The following is a 23,424-nucleotide window of genomic DNA, read 5'->3' as shown; positions in this document are numbered from 1 at the left end:
CTAGAATGGTTTCACAGTATAACTCTCTGAAACCATTCTTCCAGCTAAATGGTTTCAGAAGCAAACAATAGTTTTTAATTACCGTTTTATCTCATTTAATTAACGAAAAATAGTTTCATGTCTCAAAAAATTTCATAAAATATACCAAAAGTTCCAGAATATTATCTAATATTTTATTAGAAACAAATAAAAAAACAATTGGTTTCAGAGTACAAATCTATGAAATTATTATTATTATTTGTTAAATGGTTTTAAATAATCAACGGAATTTGTGAAAATAATTTCATGACTTGAACTAGGGAGAGTGAGGTACACAAGAGGGTTCTAAATAATTCATAGTACTTTACATAAAATTTTGGAAATTTTTTATGGAATTATAATATTTTTAATTACCTTTTTACTCATTTAATTAACTAAAAATAGTTTCGGATCTCCAAAAATTTTATACAATATACCAAAATTTCCAGAATATTATCTACTATTTTATTATGAAAAAATAAAAAAAAATAGAGCCTCCCTGAGGCCGCAGGCGCCCCCACGCGCCTCCGGTGAGAGTGGGCGTGGGCGACGCGCACTGTTCATCGTCCCTCCCACCCGTTTTATGCAGAAACGGGTCGTGCGACCCGGTATTTTGACCCGGTTCGATCTCCCTCAATACTCAACGAAACTCGACGTTCCTTATATGGATTTTGATCGTTTTTCAATTTTACAAAGGTTTCCGGTATTATTTTTTGAAATCGGCGTTCGATTCGCACGTAAAATGAGGTCGAAATTTGGAAGAAATTTAAAAAATGTTATGGTTGTTGTTGTTGCATGGGAGGCGCGAGAAGTCATGGGGGCGCGCGTTCTGATGATGCAAATTACATACATGCCCCAGTTGCTCTATTGTTTCAAAAAAAAAAAAAAGGGTATTTTTGTCCAACTCAAAAGGTGCACCTTGCTAACTTAGACCTAACTAGGGTCTAAGTTAGAAAACCCCATATGGGTTTTCTAACTTAGACCCTAGTTAGGTCTAAGTTAGCAAGGTGCACATTTTGAGTTGGACAAAAATACCCATTTTTTTTTTTTTTGAAACAATAGAGCAACTGGGGCATATATGTAATTTGCATCATAAAAATACCTTTTTTTTTTTTTTTGAAACAATAGAACAACTATTACATTTTTTAAATTTCTTCCAAATTTCGACCTCATTTTACGTGCGAATCGAACGCCGATTTCAAAAACTAATACCGGAAACCTTTGTAAAATTGAAAAACGATCAAAATCCATATAAGGAACGTCGAGTTTCGTTGAGTATTGAGGGAGATCGAACCGGGTCAAAAACCGGGTCGCACGACCCGTTTCTGCATAAAACGGGTGGGAGGGACGATGAACAGTGCGCGTCGCCCACGCCCACTCTCACCGGCGGCGCGTGGGGGCGCGTGCGGCCTCAGGGAGGCTCTATTTTTTTTTTATTTTTTCATAATAAAATAGTAGATAATATTCTGGAAATTTTGGTATATTGTATGAAATTTTTGGAGACCCGAAACTATTTTTAGTTAATTAAATGAGTAAAAAGGTAATTAAAAATATTATAATTCCATAAAAAATTTCCAAAATTTTATGTAAAGTACTATGAATTATTTAGAACCCTCTTGTGTACCTCACTCTCCCTAGTTCAAGTCATGAAATTATTTTCACAAATTCCGCTGATTATTTAAAACCATTTAACAAATAATAATAATAATTTCATAGATTTGTACTCTGAAACCAATTGTTTTTTTATTTGTTTCTAATAAAATATTAGATAATATTCTGGAACTTTTGGTATATTTTATGAAATTTTTTGAGACCTGAAACTATTTTTCGTTAATTAAATGAGATAAAACGGTAATTAAAAACTATTGTTTGCTTCTGAAACCATTTAGCTGGAAGAATGGTTTCAGAGAGTTATACTGTGAAACCATTCTAGCAGTAAAATGGTTTCAGAAGCAAACAATTAAAAATCAACTCCCCTGAAACCATTCTATCAGTGAAATGGTTTCAAAGTACAACGCTCTGAAACCATTGTACCAGCTAAATGGTTTCAGAATGGTTTCAGAAGCAAACAATTAAGAAATTACTCACTGAAACCATTCTACCAGTAAAATGGTTTCAGAGAGTTATACTGTGAAATCATTCTACCAGCTAAATGGTTTCACAGTATTATATAAAGATAATTAAAGGTAGTGAAAAATTGAGTTTTTTTTTTGTGTCCAAATCAAACGAACCAAGTCTCTATTTGTAGACAAAAAAAAATTATGAATTTTGGTATAAAAATAAAAAAATAAAAAATTAATTTACAACGAAATAATTGAGTTTAAAGTATTAAATGAAAAAAAAAAACACGCCAACCACCCAGCAGTTGACACGTGTCCTGCTTTTTTAAAATGAAATTTTCTCTCTCCAGGCGCAGATCTAGTGTAGTGCACGCGCTGGCTTATCATGGAGATGGATGATCTGGGCTGTCTGATTGATCCGACAGCCATGATGAGATCATCTCTTGGCCGTCTGATGGAAATCAACGGTCTGTAACGGTGGTCCTGCGGTAGGCGCGCGACACTGGATCAGCGCCAATATGTTTTTTTTTTTTTTTTTTAAAAAAGAAAGGGTATTTTTGTCCAACTCAAAAGGTGCACCTTGCTAATTTAGACCCAACTGGGTGTAAATTAGCAGCCCCTATATATATATATATATATATATATATATATATATATATATATATATATATATATATATATATATATATATATATATATTTTATATATATTGAGTGGAGGACGTAGAATGGGAGTTTATTATGAATATCAACTTAGACGAAGACTCTGTTTGGTAAAAATAAACTATAAGTTATAGTTGATAGCTGAAAAGTTAGCTTATAGCTGAAAAATTACTTTATAGCTGATAGCTGATGGGTGATAGCTTATAGCTGAAAAGCTAGTCCAATAAACTATAAACTAACTTATTGAGCTTACCAAACGGTGCCGAAATATCTAAGTCTCTTTTTAATACTTACTACGCTCTTAATTCACCTAAAAAAATATACCAAGTATTTTTTTATTTTTTTAGTTAATCCTTAAAAATATACCACATTTTGTTTTTGGTATTTATTTAAGACGTGCTCCATGCAAAATATGTTGATATTAAAATTAAATATTCTACATTCAAGAGGAAACAATTTTGAAAAGAACAAATTTTGTAAGGATTAAAACAAACACAACAAAGATCAAAAGTAAAAAGTGATGTATTTGTGAGAATTAAACATTAAAAATTATAAAAAATAAAATAAAATTATAGAGACTAAAACCATTATTTGATTTCTTTAAAAAATCTAAAATCATATTTAAACCAAACCAAAATTAAATAGTATTGATATTTTTTTAATGTTAGGGAAAGTTTTTTTTTTGTTTATAACTCTCTGGTTCCTAGGAGAAAGGGGTCCTAATAGTCCAGAGTTCGGCCGCGAGATAAGTAAAGCAAGACCAAGAAATTGTTCCACCCAGGAATTGAACTCGGATAGTTATTAATGGCATCAAGGGTAGGGGGTTGAGAATTGATAGGTATAGATGACACCCTTTTTTCTACTAATACCTTGGCTTTTCAACAAGTCCGACATTTTTTTTTTGTTACATAAGTCAGACATATTTTACTCCCACATTGAAGTTGATAGTTAATAATCAATTCCCGAATCCTAAGCTACAAAGAAGAACAAGAAAGTGAAAGTGAGTGGTGAATCCAATTTAAACCAAAAATTATAAAACTCAAAATGTTGTAAAACGGTGGAAGGAAAGAAAGGGACCACACAGTCCAAAGTGCAACACTTAGCACATTGAGGAAAAATTTCTTTTCGCATCTTATTCATTTTCTCACGCACCCTACGAATTTATCAAAATATTCATCGTCCGCTACTTAGTAGCAGATACCCCAAAAATACTCTACCTTTATAATGTCTGCTACTTAAGTAGCAGATGACATTTTTAAAAATTTCTCATTTTTATAACGTCTTTATAAGGTGTGCGAGAAGTATGTAAGGCAGGAAAAGAAGTCATATGAGGTGCTTAAAAGTTGAACACATTGGCTCTAATCATAGAAAAAAAAACACTTTCTTTTTTATGTTTGGACATTGCTATATGTAGCCACAAAACACGTTTTACCGCAACTTTATTCCAATGAGGGTTTTATTGTTTTAAGACCAAATCAATCAACAGAAGGTCTCAGTGTGACACTGATTCCTTTTATATCCTTTTTTTTTTTTACAATGCAGTATGATGCTTCGATATGATCATACCAGGCCAAGTAAATTTGAATCACTAGACATTGTTGAATGAATTTTAATGACCTTTATAACAAGAAACATATTCACTATTTCGTCTTCATTCCACGATCACTTCCATAACGGAGACTGTGTTCCCCAAGGTTGAACTATAAGGCTGAAATTAAACATCTCCATAACATAAGACATAAGTAACCCATCTCATTTCATATTCTGCTAAGATTTAACGTGCTCTACATTCAACCATTAAAACGTAGACATATTTTTGGTGTCAAGCGTTAACACGTAGAAGATCAAAATCTCTTAATTCTCAATCAAGAAAAAAATTGTGCTTTTATTTACACTTTGGTCATAATCCCAAAGAGTATCTTTAGGACACTTGTTAAGGAAATAAATATAGAGATTTTGATAAAACAAAGACTTTGGTTTGGTCTTCCTATTACTATTGGACAGTCTTTCGTCCAATCTACAATCTGTAAGTCCTCTCCATACATGCACAACCCACTAAATGATCTATGTCAATGTCATGCAGATTCAACTGCATCAGGAATTGTCAATGTCAATGTGTGACATGATCCATGTTTTTCTTTTCTCTTTATACTGTAGGTGATCTGTGTCCAACAAGAATTGTCATTACTGTTCCTCATGATCTGTACTGACTTCATTAACGGACTGTTCAGCTCCTTCACTATTATGGGATGTGTTGGAGTTGTCTTCATTCTGCACACAAGTTAAACAGCAAAACAGTTGTCAAAGCAACCTAGTAATCCACTTAAAGATAAAATATATCCCAAATCTTGAGCACACCTACAATGCTTCCCTCCCTGCCCCTTTCTCTCTACACTTGTGAGAGGTAAGGGAGGCTAAACAAATCACAACCGAGTAATGGAAATTAGGCCTTTAAACAAGTCCTGTTTTTAGTGTGAGATATACTTTAAATTTGGGCTAGTATGTTAAAAATAACTTAACATTTATTCTATAGAGTAAGAGGCACTTTACTTATCATCACTCCAGCCCCTCCATAGAATAGTCGAGAGAGAAAAAGAAATAAAAAGGAGAAGTCAACCACCTCATGAAATTATCACTTGAGGAGAAACTCGTTTATTGTACACCAACATTCAAACTTTTGGTAATTCATGGTGCATAAAAACGGTGCACTTAATGACTTGTGGAATTCAATTTGATGCATTTCGAATTTTCAATCGCCAGCCTCTTATGATTCCATAAAATAATTGACATATGTGACATTTCAATTTACATAGTTGCTACAGGTTACAAATGTTCATGTCGTTCATTTTATGGGTGATAAATAGATATAAAACATTTTTAGTGAAAATTTCTAATCTACAAGACAACTATTACAAATAATACCAAACATCATCATTCAACGATAGAAGCATCATCAGTATCCAGAAACCAAAAAGGTTAACACAAATTTTAGATCAATCCTTTGGACAAATGACAGGAATATCATATGTAGGTTGGTTAATGAGAATATGAGATAGAGCAGATAGAGCTTTACCTGTTTAGTGGAACTACGAATGGACATAACTTCATAAAGCTTGCGCATAAGCATTTCTTCTTCCACCTAACACAACCAAAACTCCAAAATTTAGGGGATTCAAGTTTTTGTAGGTGTCATCTGATTTACGTATTCAAAATAATAATAACCAGAAAAGTTTGACTCCAGTTAATTATTTCTTGAATATTGATACACAACAAATAAAACAAAACAAAACAAAACTATCCTGGTATACATCATAACCAACAACAATAAAGGGGGAGCAAATTATACTTGGTGATAGACAGAGTGCCAGATCAAAATTTCAAGAATATAAGCCAGCTTAAAATTAGAGCTAGAAAACAACCAGTTTTCAAAGGTTTTCCCCTTCACCTCCGTTGAGTAAACATATTAGTAACTAAGGCAATTGAAAGGTTGCAAATGAAGACATAATCATATGTTAAAATATCGCGCAAGAGACTGAAATGAAATGGTCTAGATCCATGGAATAATAAAATTTACCACAAGCTTAGTATCACATTGCAAAGATAAAGGAATTGCCTATATTGTGGTATCAGCGTAGAACTGATAATCAATATGCAGGACTATAATTTCGACATCAAATGAGCCAAAATCATGAGATGGTAAAATTTCAATCATGAAATAATATCACAATTCTAAAGATATCATTTTTCTTTCTTAAAAGTGTCAGACACATTTTCTTGTTGCCACTTTTAGCAGTACGACGAATAGCCATTTCCTAAATTGATAGGAGAATAAAGCAAAATATACGCAGCCAGTGATGTAATACTAAATCCCAATACTCGAGAAAGGGATTGTGTATGCAGGGGAAATATACCAACCTGAAGTTTTTGCAACTCATGCAACATTGATCTATACGCTTCCATAAGGATCTCATTCTGCTTATCCATATGCCTATTCACCAATAAAATAGAAACATAAGCAATTCAATAAACAGTTCATGGCAGATAAATCACATTATGAAAAACACAAAAAGTAGATAAGAAGTATACTTCAACAACTCTCCGGAGTGTCTTGGATCAAATTTTCCAGGCTCCGTCATTATACAATAATTGAAGAACAAACCTGAAAATAAACGCACACGTTATTCTGTAAATCCAAAAGGAAACACTTTGGCTTAACCTGATATCATGCTGAAATTGTAGATAATCAACATGAAAACCTAATTGCACCTTAATTATTTTCAAAGTTGAATTTGGTCGATGAGGCGCATTCAATAACAACATTAATTATATTCAAGGTCGAATTTCATCCTAAATTATAGTAATAGTTGTTTTTTTTTTTTTGGTCAAGTAGCCTAGTGGCTAGACTCTCACACATTTAAATGCGGAGAAGTGTGGAATCCGGGGTTCGAACCCCGGCCACTCCAATAATGTCCCTAGTAGCTACCATTTTGAGCTACACTTATGAGACACGGTAGTAATAGTTTTATTAAATTTTTAAATAATTATGCATAATTAAATTTTCTAGACATAATCCTTAGTCCTTACATATTTTAAGAAAGTTAAATTTTAAATAAATCTTTATCCATATGACAAACAATACAGTGTAGACTACAGACACATAAACAATTTTGAAATCTTCCCAATATTGTGGCTTCTAACATGCAAATATGCAATGATATTGACATTTAGGGTTTAGTAAAATTTGGGGCTTTTTAGATTTAGAAGCAATTATAGATTAAGGAGTCAGACAAAATCTAAATAAAGGTTAGGGTTTTGTAAAATTTGGGCGATTTTCATATCAACACAACACAAAGGGGAAACGATTGTTATAAGAGAAAGAGAGTTGCAGAGAAGAGAGAAAGGAGAAACGTAACAACAACGGAGAAACCTTACCGGAAGTAGAGATGTGCTCCGTCGGCGAGGGTTCGATTGATTCAACTGAGGAAAGGGAATCTAAAATGGAGGGAACAAATTTTTATTATTTATAGGTTTGGTTTAAATAAGGAGAGAAAGATTTGTCAAAAAAATAAATAAATAAAGAGCGAAAGCAAATGATTTTTAATTAGGGGTGGCAAAATTGACATGACCCGCCGGCCCGATCCGTTTAACCTGTTATTTTTGGTGGATTGAGACGAGTTTTTGAGTTTGACCCATTTAGTTGTTCAGTCTCGTTGATCACGCTTAAAAAGGGGGTCGGGACTGAGCGGACTGACAAACAAGTTACATAAAATCTATCTTTTTTCTTCTTTATTTTCGGTGAGTCAGACAAACGTTTTAATAAAATGAGGTGACCCAACTCAATAAAATACAACGCTATTTAGGGAAATTTAGGTATTTCTATTTATTTTATATTGGTGAATTTTTTTTAAGAGACTTATTTAATGTTTGGATTTATAACGGTGACATTATTTTAGGTATTAATTATGTTGAATTTGTTAACTATGTTGTTCTCTACCTTGATGTTTGGATGCTCTTAATTATAAAAAAAAAAAAAAAAAATTATGTTGTTAGATTTGTTGATTTGATGGTGTGTTGGTGTTTGATTTGTCTCATAAGCTAAGCCATTTTTCTCATAAATTTGTTTTTTTTTCTTTTCCCAAAATTGGTTTGAATAGCATCATAATAATTTATCGACATCCCAACTATGTTGACACCTCAATGCACCACCACTCCTCTATCATCCCACCAAAAGTATTATTGAAATGAAAAAAGAAAAGAAAAGGTGGGGGCATAAACCAAACCCACCAAAACAACATAAATTTGTTTGTTTCCAATTTTTTTCTAAATAACATCAACATGTTTTTTAAATAAAAAAACAAAAACCAAACTTTATGTTTGAAGGATCACCCACCAACTCATTTGTTTGCCATAAAGAGGACGATGTGATTTTAAACTCAATTATTTAAGTTAATCCGCTCGCCTCACTTTTAGGCATACTTAAGCGGGACAAACCTAAACGGGGCAGGCTTATCCACTTTGCCACCCTTAATTTAAATGGTCATGCTAAATAGTGCCCTCGGGGTACTAGTTAAGCATATCAAAAATAGAAATAAAAGAAAAAGTTAATGTTGATAAGATGACTTTTTATATTTTCAATGTATTGAATACATAATTTCCAAGACAGAATTTCCTTATTTATATGCTTAACTAGTGCTCCAGGGGCACTATTTAGCATTTTCCTAATTTAAATTACATACTCCTATATATGTTTGATTTAATGGTTCATAAATTATTTTTTCTTCATAAGTTAATGGTTCATAGTTGAGGGAGGGTGGAGGGACTAAATTATATTTTTCTTCTCATAATTTTATAACATACTTATAATTTAAAAATTATTGACTTCATAAATAATTAAATTAATGATATATTAGGTTGTAAAAAAAAATTATATATTAAGACCTTTTTCCTTTTTTTAACAAATGACTTTTTTCTCATGACATATTATTATTAAAATATCATTAATTTAATTATTTAACTATTAAAACCAAAATGTTCTCCCAAAGATTCGATCCCATTGGATAAAATTGCTGCGATTTGGATCCTCAGCTGCTATGTTCTCTGCTGCAATGCCTGCTGCAAATATGACAGCCCTTGGATTAATCAACTGGCCATGATGGTTTTCAAAATGGTGGGATTATTTTGGTCCCATATTCTTGACAAAAGATTCAATAGAGATTTCGATGATCTCCCAATCGAATTAATTTTATTTACAAAACTTTCATTGACATGGATATTTTCATGGCAATACAAGTACGAGCAAAATTCAAACCCAATTTTGCCTATCCTTCAAAAACAAGAATGTGTCAAATGGTAGCCTCATTTCAACTCCTCTAAAGCCACAAGAGAGAGTATCATGTGGTTCAAAGCTAATCCAAAATATTTGCAAGTTGTAGACCCCCAAAAATGTATATTTTTAAATCAAAAAACTCGCATTGCATCAACCTTAGCAGCTTTCATCATCTGAAGATGACATTGTAGAAAAGCTACAAGGAGTCCTCATACATTTGGCACAAGATAAAGAAAAGAAAAAGGAAAAGCAATATTTTCCATCCACTTCTTCACCTACAACATCCGTTCCAAATCACGTTGACGATTTTGGGATATATTCACAAATCGGAAAAAGCTATCATAAAAAAAATTTCAATTATATTTTTTGGATTGCACTGTAGCTATAGGATCAAATTTTTACATCAATATATAAAGAGAGTACGAGAAAGTTTCACACCATACTAGTATCAGACATTATTCACTGCATAATGATATGAGAAGAAAATGTTTATGATGAATATCTAACAAAACATAGAGAAGGTGGGAAATCAAGAGAAAGAATGAAGACATTGTTCAAGTAAAATGAGAGTATGATTCCTAGACACCACCAGTATCACATTAACAGGAAGATGTATTCATTAGCAAGACTTATTTGGTCACAATTATTTCAAATAAAAAATATTTGAAAACACACATAAGATTTCAAATAATATATTTTTCTGATCTAAGTAAATATTAGTAGCAGTATGTATTTTGATGTGTCCAAATCTTTTTATTCAAAAAATTGTGATCAAACAAATCTTGATTGTATGTATCATGTAAGTCACATGTGAATATAAAATTTATTTTTAAGCATGTCAATCTTGCGTAAAAGAAAGAGCATGTCAATCTAAATTCTAAACATTGTCTTAAGAAACTTTCCTTTTTTTGTTTTTCCTACTTAATAAGAATACTTTCCTAACAAAAAGAAAAACAAAATTAGAGTAAACAAATTAAACAAAAGCGATAAACATCATTTCTTTAATTAATATTTCATAATAATTCTTACAAGAATCATAAATCACACACACATAACATCACTTTTTATTATGCAGTGATAATTCAAGCTCAAAAGTACCATATTTTAACACAAGATAAAACCAACCCCTAACACTAAAACACAACAATCTAATTTATAAATAAACTCAGAAATTAATTTTTCCATATTCTAATAATTATCTTAATTAACGAGGACATTTGGGCTCAAATGCAAGAGGCCCAACGGTGTAGACAATGAAAGGAAGACCCTTAGACACATAAGGTTTCCCGGGCCTAAGACCAGCACCAGTAAGCCCACCATGAAGATTTGAAGGCTTAAGCCCATTTGGTGCACTAACCAAAACAACATTACACTTATGAGCTGCATAGCTTGTGATACTCTTTGGGCCTTCAATGAAGAAATAACCATTCTTATCAGTCTCATGTGTTTGAACCAACTTGTACTTTGTGTTGTTACATTGTAGCTTTACAATGGCACCTTCAAAATTCAATTTTGAAAACAACATTAATTATTGTCATTGTCTTTTAGTAACAAAAAGATACATAATGTTGTCGTATGAAAAAAAAAGGACACAACTAATAATACCTATTCTCAGTAAGCGTGCAGCTTTACTAAAACGACAAAGTAGCTTTAGGTTAAAGTTTTTGCTATGCTATTATTGGATTCTCTTCTCTTAACACATAAACCCATACTGTTCCCTTAATTGCAAACAAATTGTAATAAAGTGGCATAATATAGTCTATTTTTATTTTGGATTAAAAAAAATAGTCCCATAACTGTCACAAAATAAAATAATGTTAGATTTAAACATTAAAAATTATTTCATGTCAATCTGCTTGATTTTGTTTTGTTTATATGTGTATGGTCAAAGCTTCTTTTGTGACAAGTTCAAAATTTCCTAGGTTTGAGCCTCTGTCTCACATTAAATACTATATTAGTATAGTCAGTATAATAAAATAAGTAATATTTCATTTCTTTACAAATTTTTTTTGACCAATTCACCATGATTCTACCATAAGATCGAAAATACACTAAACTCACCTGCTTGACCTGATTTTTTTAAAGATTTTATTTTTTAGTTAAAAAAGCGGAAATATTTATAAAATATAAAATTGAAAATTGAAAATTTTGTATAGAAACTAAAATAAAAAATAGATATTTAACCCTTAAAACCCCAATATTTTTCTAAACCTTGGTTTCTAAAAAAGTGTATTCAATCTTGGTCTTTGGAAGAGAATCTAAGCTGTGATAGGTGATCAATGAAAAAGGCAAAGCTAGATACATAGAGATCTGAAAAATACTGTACTAGCAAGATGTACAGATCCATGGTTGTAATACTAATATTTTAGATCTATCTACACTGTTCTGTACATGCTGATCCTAGCCACAGTAAAATTAGACTGAAAGAAAGTGTAAAACATATACAAAAATTGAAATTTCACTGTTTCACAAAAGATCTAATGAAAATGACATTACTGAGAAAATGAAAATAGTAAAGTTAAAAGTTGAGAAACAAACCAAGAAGAGATGTAGCTCCCAAGAGAGTATCAACACCAGCATACTTGCAAGATTTGACATAAACAACACCTTGAACAGCTATAAAGCTTCTAGGAATAGGACTAGGATGCAATGGTGGGTGAGCTGGAACAGGGGGATGCAGAGGTGAGTGAGCTGGAACAGGGGGGTGCAGAGGTGAGTGAGCTGGAACAGGGGGATGCACAGGTGGATGTGTTGGAACAGCAGGAGTGTGAACAGGAGCAGGAGCAGGTGGGTGGTGATGGTGGTGGTGGTGACCAGTTGGTGGTTTAGCAGGAACAGGGGTAGAATGGTAAGGAGGGTGTGAAGGAGTAGGAGTGTGAGAAACAGGGGAAGGAGCAGGGGATGGTGTGTGATTGTGGTGGTGGTGATGGTGGTGAGGGGCGTTAGACGGTGGATGAGGTGGTGATTTAGTTGGTGGGTGAAGTGGAGAAGGTGAGTGATGAGGAGGGTAAGTTGGTGGAAGAGTTTCAAGGTGTTCAGCAAATGCAATGAAAGAGGTTAGTTGAAGAAAGAGAAGCAACATTGCAAGGGTTTTTGCCATTTCTCTTTGCAAGAGAAAGTAACCTAGAAAGAAAGAGAGAAGAGAGGAAGTGAAGATGTTGGTGTGATGAGAGTGTGTGAGGGTTGATATTTATAGCAGCGCCCAAAATCATTTCACTTTTTAAAAAAATATTAGCTTTGGAAAATAAAATTGCTGTGAATACTTATAGAATAAAATATTCATTTCATTAAGTATAATTATATTTGTATTTTTTTTGACTTAATTATATTTTTATTTATTTGTAATTATTTTTATATATACAATAATAACCTATGAATAATGATAATCATAAATAAAAATAAATACAAATATAATTATACTTAATGGCATGAATATTCTATTCTATCAAATACTTCCAAAGTTTTCAATCATAATTGACATATATGTGACATTTCAATTTACACAATGAACCCCTCCCCACAAAGGGTGCTAGCATGAACTACCATTATATATGGTTGCTACAAGTACCATTGTGAATGACAAATAGATATAAAACATTTTTAGTGAAAATTTCTAATACAACACAACTACTACAAATACCAAACACTATCATTCATCAATAGTAGCATCATCAGTATCCAGAAACCAAAAAGGTTAAGACAAATTTTAGTTCAATCCTTTGGACAGATGACAGGAATATCATATGTAGGATGGTTAATGAGAATAGAGCAGATAGAGCTTTACCTGTTTAGTAGACCTATGAACCGACATAACTTCATAAAGCTCGCGCATAAGCATTTCTTCTTCCACCTAACAACCAGAACTCCAAAATTTAGGGGATTCAAGTTTTTGTAGGTGTCATGTGATTTATGTTGTCAAAATAATAATCACCAGAGAAAAGTTTGATTCTAGTTAATTATTTCTTGAATATTGATACACAACAAATAAAGCCAAACAAAACTATCCTGGTATACATCATAGCCAACAACAATAAAGGAAGAGCAAATTATACTTGGTGACAGACAGTGGCAGATAAAAAATTCAAGAATATAACCCCCTTAGAATTAGAGCTAGAAAACAACCAGTTTTTAAAGGTTTTCCCCTTCTCCCCCTGTTTAGTAAACACAGTAACTAAGGCAATTGAAAGATAGCAAATTCACATAATCATATGTTAAAATGATAAACATATCATATAGAAGAAACATCAGACAACTATATGATAAATCCAAAGGAAAGACTCTTTTGCAGCAAGAGACTGGAATGAAATGGTCTAGATCCATGGAATAATAAGATTTACCACAAGCTTAGTATGTCATTGCGCAAAGATAAAGGAATTTCCTATATTAGAACTGATAAATCAACACGCAGGACTATAATTTCGCCATCAAATGAGCCAAAATTATGAGATGGTGAAATTTCAATCATGAAATAACATCACATTCTAAAGATAGCATTTTTCTCTCTTGAAAAGTATCAGACTATCAGACACATTTTCTTGTTGCCACTTTTAGCAATACGACGAATAGCCATTTCCTAAATTGATAAAGCCAAGAGTAAAGCAAAATAGACGCAACCAGCAATGTAATACTAAATCCCAATACTCAAGAAAGGGATTGTGTATGCAGGGGAAATATACCAACCTGAAGTTTTTGCAATTCATGCAACATCGATCTATACGCTTCCATAAGGACCTCATTCTGCTTATCCATATGCCTATTCACCAGCAAAATAGAAACATAAGCAATTCAATAAACAGTTCATGGCAGATACATCACATTATGAAAAACACAAAAAGTAGATAAGAAGTATACTTCAACAGCTCTCCAGAATGTCTCGGGTCAAATTTTCCGGACTCCGTCATTATACAACAGTAATTGAAGACCAAACCTGAAAATAACAGCACATGTTATTCTGTAAATCCAAAAGGAAACACTTTGGCTTAACCTGATATCATGCTGAAATTGTAGATAATCAACATGAAAACCTAATTGCACCTTAATTATTTTCAAGGTTGAATTTGGTCGATGAGGCGCATTCAATAACAAAATTAATTATTTTCACAGTCGAATTTCGTCCTAAATTATAGTAGTAATAATTCTGCATTACTCAATTTTCTAGACTTATAATCCTTACATATTTTAAAAAATTCAAATTTTAAATAAATATTTATCCACATGACAAACAATACAGTGTAGACTACAGAGTACAGACACATGCGATTTTGAAATTTTCCCCAACATTGTGGCTTCTAACATGCAAATATGCAATGATATTGACATTGAAATTTAGGGTTTAGTAAAATTTGGGACTTTTTAGATTTAGAAGCAATTGTAGATTAAAAATGCAAATAAAGGTTAGGGTTTTGTAAAAATTGGGTGATTCTCATATCAACACAATACAAAGGGGAAACGATTGTTATAGAGGGAAAGAGAAAGAAAGGAGAAACGTACCAACAACCGGGAAACCTTACTGGGAAGTAGAGATGTGCTCCGTCGGCGAGGGTTTGATTGATTGATTCAACTGAGGAATGGGAATCTAAAATGGAGGGAACAAATTTTTATTATTTATAGGTTTGGTTTAAATAAGGAGAGAAAGATTTGTCAAAAAAAAATGTAAATAAATAAGGAGTGAAAGCAAATGAATTTTAATTAGGGGTGGGAAAATGGACCCGATCCGTTGGGCCGGTCCGTTTAACTCATCGTTTTTGGTGGACCGAGTCGAATTTTATAGTTTGACCTCTTTAGTTGGTCCGCCCGTTGAACACGTATAAAAAGCGGGGCAGGATGAAATGGGCCGCCCTAAGAGTTACATAAAATCTGTCTTTTTTCTTTCTTTTACGTGAGTTAGGCAAACTTTTTAATAAAATGAGGTGGTCCAACTATTTAGGTTTTTTCTATTTATTTTATATTGGTGAATTTATTTTTCTTTAGAGACTTATTTAATGTTTGGATATATATGGTGACATTATTTCATGTATTAATTATGTTGAATTTGTTAACTATGTTGTTAGATTTGTTGATTTGATGGTGTGTTGGTGTTTGATTTGTCTCATAAGCCGGTTTTTCTCATAAATTTGTTTGTTTCCAATTTTTTTAAATAACATCAACATTTTCTTTTAACGAGTGTCAAAATAAAATAAAATAAAGGAGCTTTTTTTACGAGTCCCCCGCCAACTCGCTTGTCCGCCAATAAATAGGATAATGTGATTTTAAACTCGGTCAACTAAGTTGATCCATTTCGTCTCACTTTTAGGCAGACTTAAGCGGGACAAGTCTAAACAGAACAGTCTTGCCCGCTTTTACCACCCCTAATTTTAATTGCACGCTCCTATATATGTTTGATTTAATGGTTCATAAATTATTTTGGCTTAAATGCAGTTTTGGCCCCCAAAGTTTCACAATTGCTTGATTTTGGCCCCCCACGTTTCAATTGCTTGATTTTAATCCCCTAAGTTTCACAATTGCTTGATTTTAGCCCTCCAAGTTTCAATTGCTCGATTTTGACCCTCCAAGTTTACCCATTTTTTCATTTGCTAGCCCCTCGTTGAATTTTTTGATTAAAAATTGATTATGTGGCATTTAAAAATTAAATAAGTATTTAAAAATATATAAATAAATTACAAATTGTTTTTTAAAAACTAAATTATAAAATATTTTTTTTATTATATGTAGTTTATAAAATAATTTTATTATATAAAAAAGTAAAAAAAAATTATGAACTATTTTTTAAAAACTTTGTAAACTTTTTTTAAAATAAAAAAGAATTATTAAACCTTTTATTAAAAAAACAATTTTTAATACATTTTTATAAAAGCAAATATTATTATTTTTTAATTAAAACATATTTTAATTTTATTTTAAAAATGTCACATAAGCAATTTTTAGTTAAAAAAGTCAACGGGGGGCTAGCAAATGCAAAAGGGGGTAAACATGGGGGGCCAAAATCGAGCAATTGAAACCTGGAGGACTAAAATCAAGCAATTGTGAAACTCATGGGTTGAAATCAAGCAATTGAAATGTGAGGGATCAAAATCAAGCAATTGTGAAACTTTGGGGACCAAAACTGCATTTAAGCCAATTATTTTTTCTTCATAAGTTAATGGTTCATAGTTGAGGGAGGGTGGAGGGACTAAAATATATTTTTCTTCTCATAATTTTTTAACATGGTTATAATTTTAAAATTATTCACTTCATAAATAATTAAATTAATGATATATATTAAGACCTTTTTTCTTTTTTAACAAAAATGTACATATTATGTTCCAAATGACTTTTTTCTCATGACATGTTATTATTAAAACCTTAAAATATTACTTCATCCGTTCCAAAATATAAGTCACTTTGAAAAAATATTTTGTATCAAAATATAAATCGTTTTACGATATCAATTTATAATTATTGTTTATCTTCCAAAATTATCCGTTTTATTCTTTTTTTCCATATTTTGTTTTAGCTTTCCCATACCATGCTTTTACGCATATCAATGAGAGAAATAAGAAGTTACTCTTAGTATTAATTTAATTATTTAAATATTAAAACCAAAATGTTCTCCCAACATTTGATCCCATTGGATAAAATTACTGGGATTTATATCCATGCTTGAAGACACATTTTCTAGAAGCAAAACAAAACCAATAAGCATTCTTGGTTTATACTACTCCCTTCGATTCTTTTTATAAGGAATACTTTGAAAAAATCACACAACCAAGAAAACACATTGTAAATAGTTATTTTCATTTAATACTCCTATAAATTTAAACTTATTCCATTTATACTCTTATTTAATTACTCTTAATTCAACTAACTTACTTATTTTTAATATTCTCTATCATAATAAATAAGGGCATAAGTGAAATTAAACATTTAAAATATTTGGAAATTGGTCAAAATTTCTTGTAAAAAAAGATCAATATTTTTCCCAAAGTATTTCTTATAAAAAGAACTGGAGGGAGTATATTTTATGACCGGAATCAATTATACATTTCCTGATTTCTAAAATGGTGGGATTATTTTGGTCTCATACACATGAAATGAGTGTATCGTAAGTCTAAGAAGGCTTTCAAGTGTTTTGACAAAGATTCAATAGAAGTTTCGATGATCTCCCAATCAAATTAAATTGTTTTACAAAACTTTCTCTGACATGGATATTTTCATGGCAATACAAGTATGAGCAAAATTCAAACACCAATTTTTTTGCCTGTCCTTCAAAAACAAGAATGTGTCAAATGGTGGCATTGTTTCAAAGCCTCTAAAGCCACAAGAGAGAGCATCATGTTGTTCAAAGGTGATCTTAACGGTTGATCAGAACAGGTAAATGGTCAGTTAGTAGTCCGTCGAGCAGGTGGTTGACGACGGGTCGAGCAGCTGATCCATGGAGAGGGGTTGTACATGCAGGTGCTCTGATGCCAAAGTCAGACAAGGAAAGGGAGCAAGAGAGATACTAGAGAGAGAAAGTAATTGAGAGAATGAATAGTATTATCTTGCTCTCCTGTATATGAGAGCTTATATAGCCCCCAGCTCTGGGCCAAATGTCCTCTTATTGGGTTGGACTTGCCAAGGCCCAATAAGATGGACTGCCAAGATATCACCCTTAGATAGTGGGTAAAACAGTAATTTGCTCTTATCTTGGAGAGGTTCCACCATGTTCTGTTGACATGGATATGATGAGGGCAAGCTATGTGGACTTTAGAGCGTATGAAGTGGACTAGTTCTAGTCTAGTCCAGAACAAAAGGTAATCCAAAATATTTGCAGGTTGCAGACCCCAAAAAATGTATATTTTTAAATCAAAAAACTTGCATTGCAGTAGCAACTTTAACAGCTTCATCATCTGAAAATGACATCGTAGAAAAGCTACAAGGAGTCCTCATACTTTAGGCACAGCACAACATAAAGAAAAGAAAAAGTAAAAAAAGCAATATATCTTCCATTCTCTTCTTCATCTACAACATCCGTTCCAAATCACAATGACGATTTTGGGATATATTCACAAATCGAACAAAGCTATCATTAAATAAAAATTCCAATTATTTTTTTGGATTGCACTGTATCTACAATATCAAAATTTTACCGTAGCAATCAATGAAGCCCAGATACGTGACATGATACTGATACGATATCGATACAGTGATACGAGAAAATTTTCAAAATTTTCGATTCGATACGGCTTGGATACGTTATTAAAAAATTAAATATATATATATATATATATATATATATATATATATATATATATATATAAATGCACAATATATAAACATAACTAAAATCGATAATTATAAAAAATTAACATTTAAATTACTCAAAATGAGCAAACGAGTGACAATTACATATTTTAAGTTAAATACTATCCACAAAGGACAATTAATATTATCCAAAAAAAATCATCGGTACTACTACCCAAAAAAGACATAGTTGTTTATACATAAAAAACATCATACTTTAACATTCACTACTTAAGAGGAACACACGAATTGTTTTAGTTTCCTCTCCTCCGTTTCCATCACCAAAGAGCATTAGTTGCCCGATACTTCTCCGATCACATATCGGAGAACTTCTCCGATACACATATCGGAGAAGTATCTGACACACATATGTTATATTTTTTTTTAAAAAATATTATTAATTGTCGATACTTCTCCGATACGCATATTGAAAAGTATTGGACAAGTATCGATATCGGGTACGTGTCGGACACAATACTTCACCTTTTTAGAGTATCGGGGCTTCATAAGTACTAATCAATATATAAAGAGATTACGAGAAAGTTAGGCACCGTACTAGTATTATTAATTCACTGCGCATAATAAAGAGTGGTGTTATGAGAAGAAAATGTTTATAATGAATATCTAACAAAACATAGAGAAGGTGGAAAATCAGGAGAAAGAAGGAAGACATTGTTCAAGTAAAAAGAGAGTATGAGAGCTGGAGTGACACCAGTATCACATTAACAGGAAGATATATTCTAGCAAGACATATTTGGTCACAATTATTTCAAATAAAAAATATTTGAAAACACACATAAGATTTCAAATAATATATTTTTCTGATATAAGTAAATATTAGTAGTAGTAGTATTATGTATTTTGTCAATTTTGATGTGTGTCCAAATCTTTTTATTCAAAAATTGTGATCAAACAAATCTTGCTTGTAGTATATATGTATGTCACATGCATGTGAATATAAAATTTATTTTTAAGCATGTCAATCTTGCGTAAAAGAAAGAGCATGTCAATTAATGATTTATATATATATATATATATATATATATATATATATATATATATATATATATATATAGGGGAGGGATCAAATTACACCGGTGTAACATTTGACTAATGTTACACCGCTCAATAACGCTTTAACGAATACAAATTTTACAAAATTCACCGTTGGATTGAAAGCTTATATCGTATGGATCATCCTTGTTAAATTTTACAAAAATCTAACATCGTTTGATATGTTATTGAAATTGATCAAGATTAATGGTTTGTGCGTTTTTATTGAATACCGTTAATCTTGATTTGTTTCAATAACATATCAAACGATTTTAGATTTTTGTAAAATCTAACAAGGATGATCTATACAATATAAACTTTCAATCCAACGGTGTATTTTATAAAATTTGTATTCGTTAAAGCGTTATTGAGCAGTGTAACATTAGTCAAATGTTACACCAGTGTAATTTGATCCCTTCGCCGCTAATGGCAAAGCCAATCCTTTCTCATCTCATACTTGTTGTAGTGTTATTCTCGTCCTTGCATAAATAAGTTTAAAGATCTAACTATATCATGTATATATGACTTATTTACTTGTGGACATTAACATTACATAAAACTAATTTTGAGCATCATATTTTGTAGTACAAAAGAATAATGATAAAGAAAACAATATGTTGGCTTGGCGCAGACAAACTGCTGCAGAAGAGCACATGCATAGGTGCTCTGGTTATCCGATATTTGGAATTCGCATTCTTGCAACGCAAATGTACAAGTTTCCAACAATGTTGGTAATAGCACTCTCATTTTTTTAAGGGTCAATAGTTTTTTTTTTATCATGTAATATATATATATATATCCGTTGACTCCAGGAGTAAGTCACCATTGACTTACTCCGCTTAATAACTCGACGTCGGCATTATATTTCTTCAATCCAACCGTTGAATTCAAATATCTCATTGAGTAGATCAACTCCACAAATTTTTATAAAAAATCAAAATCGTTTGATACTTTTTCTGACAACTTCAATTGAACGTACGACAAACTTTTAAAAAAATCGTTGAATTTCAATTGTCCGAATACATAACTACATTTTTTGAATTTTTATAAAAATTTGTGGAGTTGATCTACTCAATAAGATCTTTGAATTCAACGATTAGATTGAAGAAATATAATGCCGATATCGATTTATTAAGCGGAGTAAGTCAATGGAAACTTACTCCTGGAGTCAACAGATCCCTTCTCATATATATATATATATGGGGTTGCTAATTTACAACCAACTAAAAACATGTTGGTGTAAATTAGCAATGCGCACCTTTTCACTTTGAACAAAAAACTCTTGACATTTAGTTATTTTATACTAGAAAATTGAGGGTCAGTTAGATAACTTTTATTAAATGTTGTACACTCATTTGCTAATTTACATCTAAATAATTATAAATGTAAGCAACCTAACTAAACCTAGGAAATCAAATCCAAACACAATTCTTTTAGACATAAAAAAAGACAAACAAAACATTTTGGTTTTTACCGATAGTCAAACTGTTTTTTTATAATAGTCAAACTTGTTTAATTATAGTATAAAAAAAGCATCGAAGCAGCATTTGGTGAATTAAAAAAAAATGAAGCATTTTTTTTTTTGACGAAGCTGGAGCATGTACAGTGAAAGAAAAAGCCGATGCATGTGGCATTGACTTTGAAAGTCCAAAACATATGTTATACTGTAGTAGAGAAGACAAAGAAAAATAATAATAATGTGATAATGAGGCTTGGACACCCCATCCCCCTCAAACTCAAGTGGATGAACCATAAACAACTTCTCTCTTTTCATACATTGTTTATCACTATACATTTATTTGTATTTCTTGGCGGGCACTCCAAACCAATGCACGTATACACTATGAGAATATTTATGTGCCTCGTGTTTGGCTTATTATTTACTACTAGTATCACTACATATTTTGTGGAACTTATATAAGAGGAGTAAAATGATCTCTTAAAGACATTTTTGGTAAGTAAACTGATTAACGGATATGTTTTTAAGGGACCTATTCGGACACATTTTTTCTTTAAGGACCTATTCAGACCTTTTTTCTCTAAGAGACCAATGTGAAACCAAAAATGTCTTTAAGAGACCATTTTACTAATTAAGCCAAATTTGAATGTTAAAAGTGTTTGTTAGGAGAATATCTTCCAAATTTTTCACCAATTGTTGTGGTTTGGAACACATAAATTTAATTTTGATATATATTAGATGTTTATTAGTAATATTGTGGATTGGTGGTTGTTGTTTGTGTTTTTGTTTGGTGGAATTTGGCATTTCTAGACACAATTGTAGAGACTTAACACGATTGTATTTTTAGGACTAACCGAGCATTATCAAATCAAATTACCCAATTTGACACAATGACAAAAATAAGAGTAAAATAAACAAAATTAATTGTCAAATTTTCATTAGTAGTGGTGGAATGATGATAATTATTGTCTTACTATGTGATGAGCTCAAGTGAATGATGAGAATTATATCTTTAGATTTAAAACTCTCCAAGTTTACATAGATGCCTTAACTTCATAGATGCTATCCACTATAATGTTGGGTACGAAGCTTAATCGTTGCAAGAGTTGAAGTACTTTTTTTGTACTCCTTTTATTTTATGAGAGTGGATTCTTTCAATTTGTTTTTTCTCATTTTTCTCAAGTTTGTCAATCATTGTTTCTTCTTTAACCACCGTTTTCACCATTTTCGTCCTTCACAGAACCTCCACTTCTCCTCCTCTCTCTACATACAGAACCACCACTTTAACTTTGTTGTTCCTTTCCTCGCTTTGAGGGTGGTGCGATGAGATCTGCCTCCGCACCACCAGTTTCGTGTCTGCCGAGATGATCCTTTCTCTCCGGCATTTTGGAGGGAAACCGCATATAGGGTTGGTTGCCAGTTCGCAGATCTTCCAGATCGGACGCTTGTTTGTGTTCGTGATGCTGTGATTCGCGACGGTGTGATGTCGTGATAGTATGTTGTGATTCGCGACTGTTCTACAATGGTTTTGGGTTGATGATGAGGAAGTGGCTTCAGAACTCTATTGATGGGTGAATCTCCAATCTGCAGAACTCTACTGTTCCTAATTTCTTGAGTGTTGCAAAACTATGCAAAATCTCAAGATTGATTTTCAGGATTTTTGTTTGTTCATTGACCGACAGTGGTTTTTTGAGTTTAATTTTGTTCACTGTTGTCCTGGAATTGGAAAGAGGTCACCTCCGTCGCCGATATCGTTCTTCTGTTTTAAAGGGGATTACTTGGATCGTTTTTGTTTTTGCAGTCGATTCATACCTCGTTATATTTGGTTTGATGCTACTTGTTAGCTAGACTCATCAAGACCCAATTTGCCTGATTTGCTCGAAAGGACTAGGTACATATAGATGCTCCGTGTTGACGGTAGTAGTCGCTGGTGCCTTTGGTAAGTCATCTGCTTGTGGGGCTCAGCGTAATTGACTGACCATCCCTCGATTTGGTTTTCAATTGGCTCTGGGTTGCTTTAACAAGCTTTAATTCGTCGGCGGTTGTTACAGAGGTATCACTTTGTCGGGTCTATCTCAATATCCG

At 32.2% G+C, this 23,424-nt stretch overlaps 2 protein-coding genes across 5 annotated transcripts; both read right to left on the bottom strand.

Annotated features, from left to right (window-relative positions):
* Positions 1-4,579: 4,579 nt before the first annotated feature.
* LOC123915854 lies at positions 4,580-15,174 on the bottom strand. Of its 4 annotated transcripts, none has more exons than XM_045967121.1 (5): positions 15,057-15,174; positions 14,418-14,493; positions 14,247-14,319; positions 5,814-5,879; positions 4,580-5,011 (listed from the first exon to the last, which is right to left on the bottom strand). In XM_045967121.1, exons 2-5 carry the CDS (start codon positions 14,465-14,467, stop codon positions 4,925-4,927), a joined length of 276 nt encoding a protein of 91 aa, XP_045823077.1. In that variant the 5' UTR covers positions 14,468-14,493; positions 15,057-15,174; the 3' UTR covers positions 4,580-4,924. The 4 variants fall into 4 exon arrangements, with proteins under 4 accessions (XP_045823077.1, XP_045823076.1, XP_045823075.1 ...); XM_045967120.1 differs by lacking the exons at positions 14,247-14,319; positions 14,418-14,493 and adding exons at positions 6,656-6,728; positions 6,827-6,899; XM_045967119.1 differs by lacking the exons at positions 14,247-14,319; positions 14,418-14,493; positions 15,057-15,174 and adding exons at positions 6,656-6,728; positions 6,827-6,899; positions 7,673-7,794.
* On the bottom strand, positions 10,540-12,744 carry LOC123915852 (non-classical arabinogalactan protein 31). The gene is made up of 2 exons (XM_045967115.1): positions 12,105-12,744; positions 10,540-11,063 (listed from the first exon to the last, which is right to left on the bottom strand). Exons 1-2 carry the CDS (start codon positions 12,664-12,666, stop codon positions 10,771-10,773), a joined length of 855 nt encoding a protein of 284 aa, XP_045823071.1. The 5' UTR covers positions 12,667-12,744; the 3' UTR covers positions 10,540-10,770.
* Positions 15,175-23,424: the final 8,250 nt, after the last annotated feature.

The sequence above is a fragment of the Trifolium pratense genome, linkage group LG3 (genome assembly GCF_020283565.1).
Source record: "Trifolium pratense cultivar HEN17-A07 linkage group LG3, ARS_RC_1.1, whole genome shotgun sequence".
NCBI lineage: Eukaryota > Viridiplantae > Streptophyta > Magnoliopsida > Fabales > Fabaceae > Trifolium > Trifolium pratense.
Note: the sequence above shows the minus strand (reverse complement) of the source record. Positions and strands in the feature narration are given on the sequence as shown.

Coding starts and splice junctions, on each gene's coding strand:
- LOC123915852 (XM_045967115.1), bottom strand. CDS start 12,666: ATGGCAAAAACCCTTGCAATGTTGCTTCTCTTTCTTCAACTAACCTCT. Junction 11,064..12,104: donor GGGAGCTACATCTCTTCTTG/GTTTGTTTCTCA, acceptor TGAATTTTGAAG/GTGCCATTGTAAAGCTACAA.
- LOC123915854 (XM_045967121.1), bottom strand. CDS start 14,467: ATGACGGAGTCCGGAAAATTTGACCCGAGACATTCTGGAGAGCTGTTG. Junction 14,320..14,417: donor CATTCTGGAGAGCTGTTGAA/GTATACTTCTTA, acceptor GCTGGTGAATAG/GCATATGGATAAGCAGAATG. Junction 5,880..14,246: donor ATGAATTGCAAAAACTTCAG/GTTGGTATATTT, acceptor TGGTTGTGTTAG/GTGGAAGAAGAAATGCTTAT.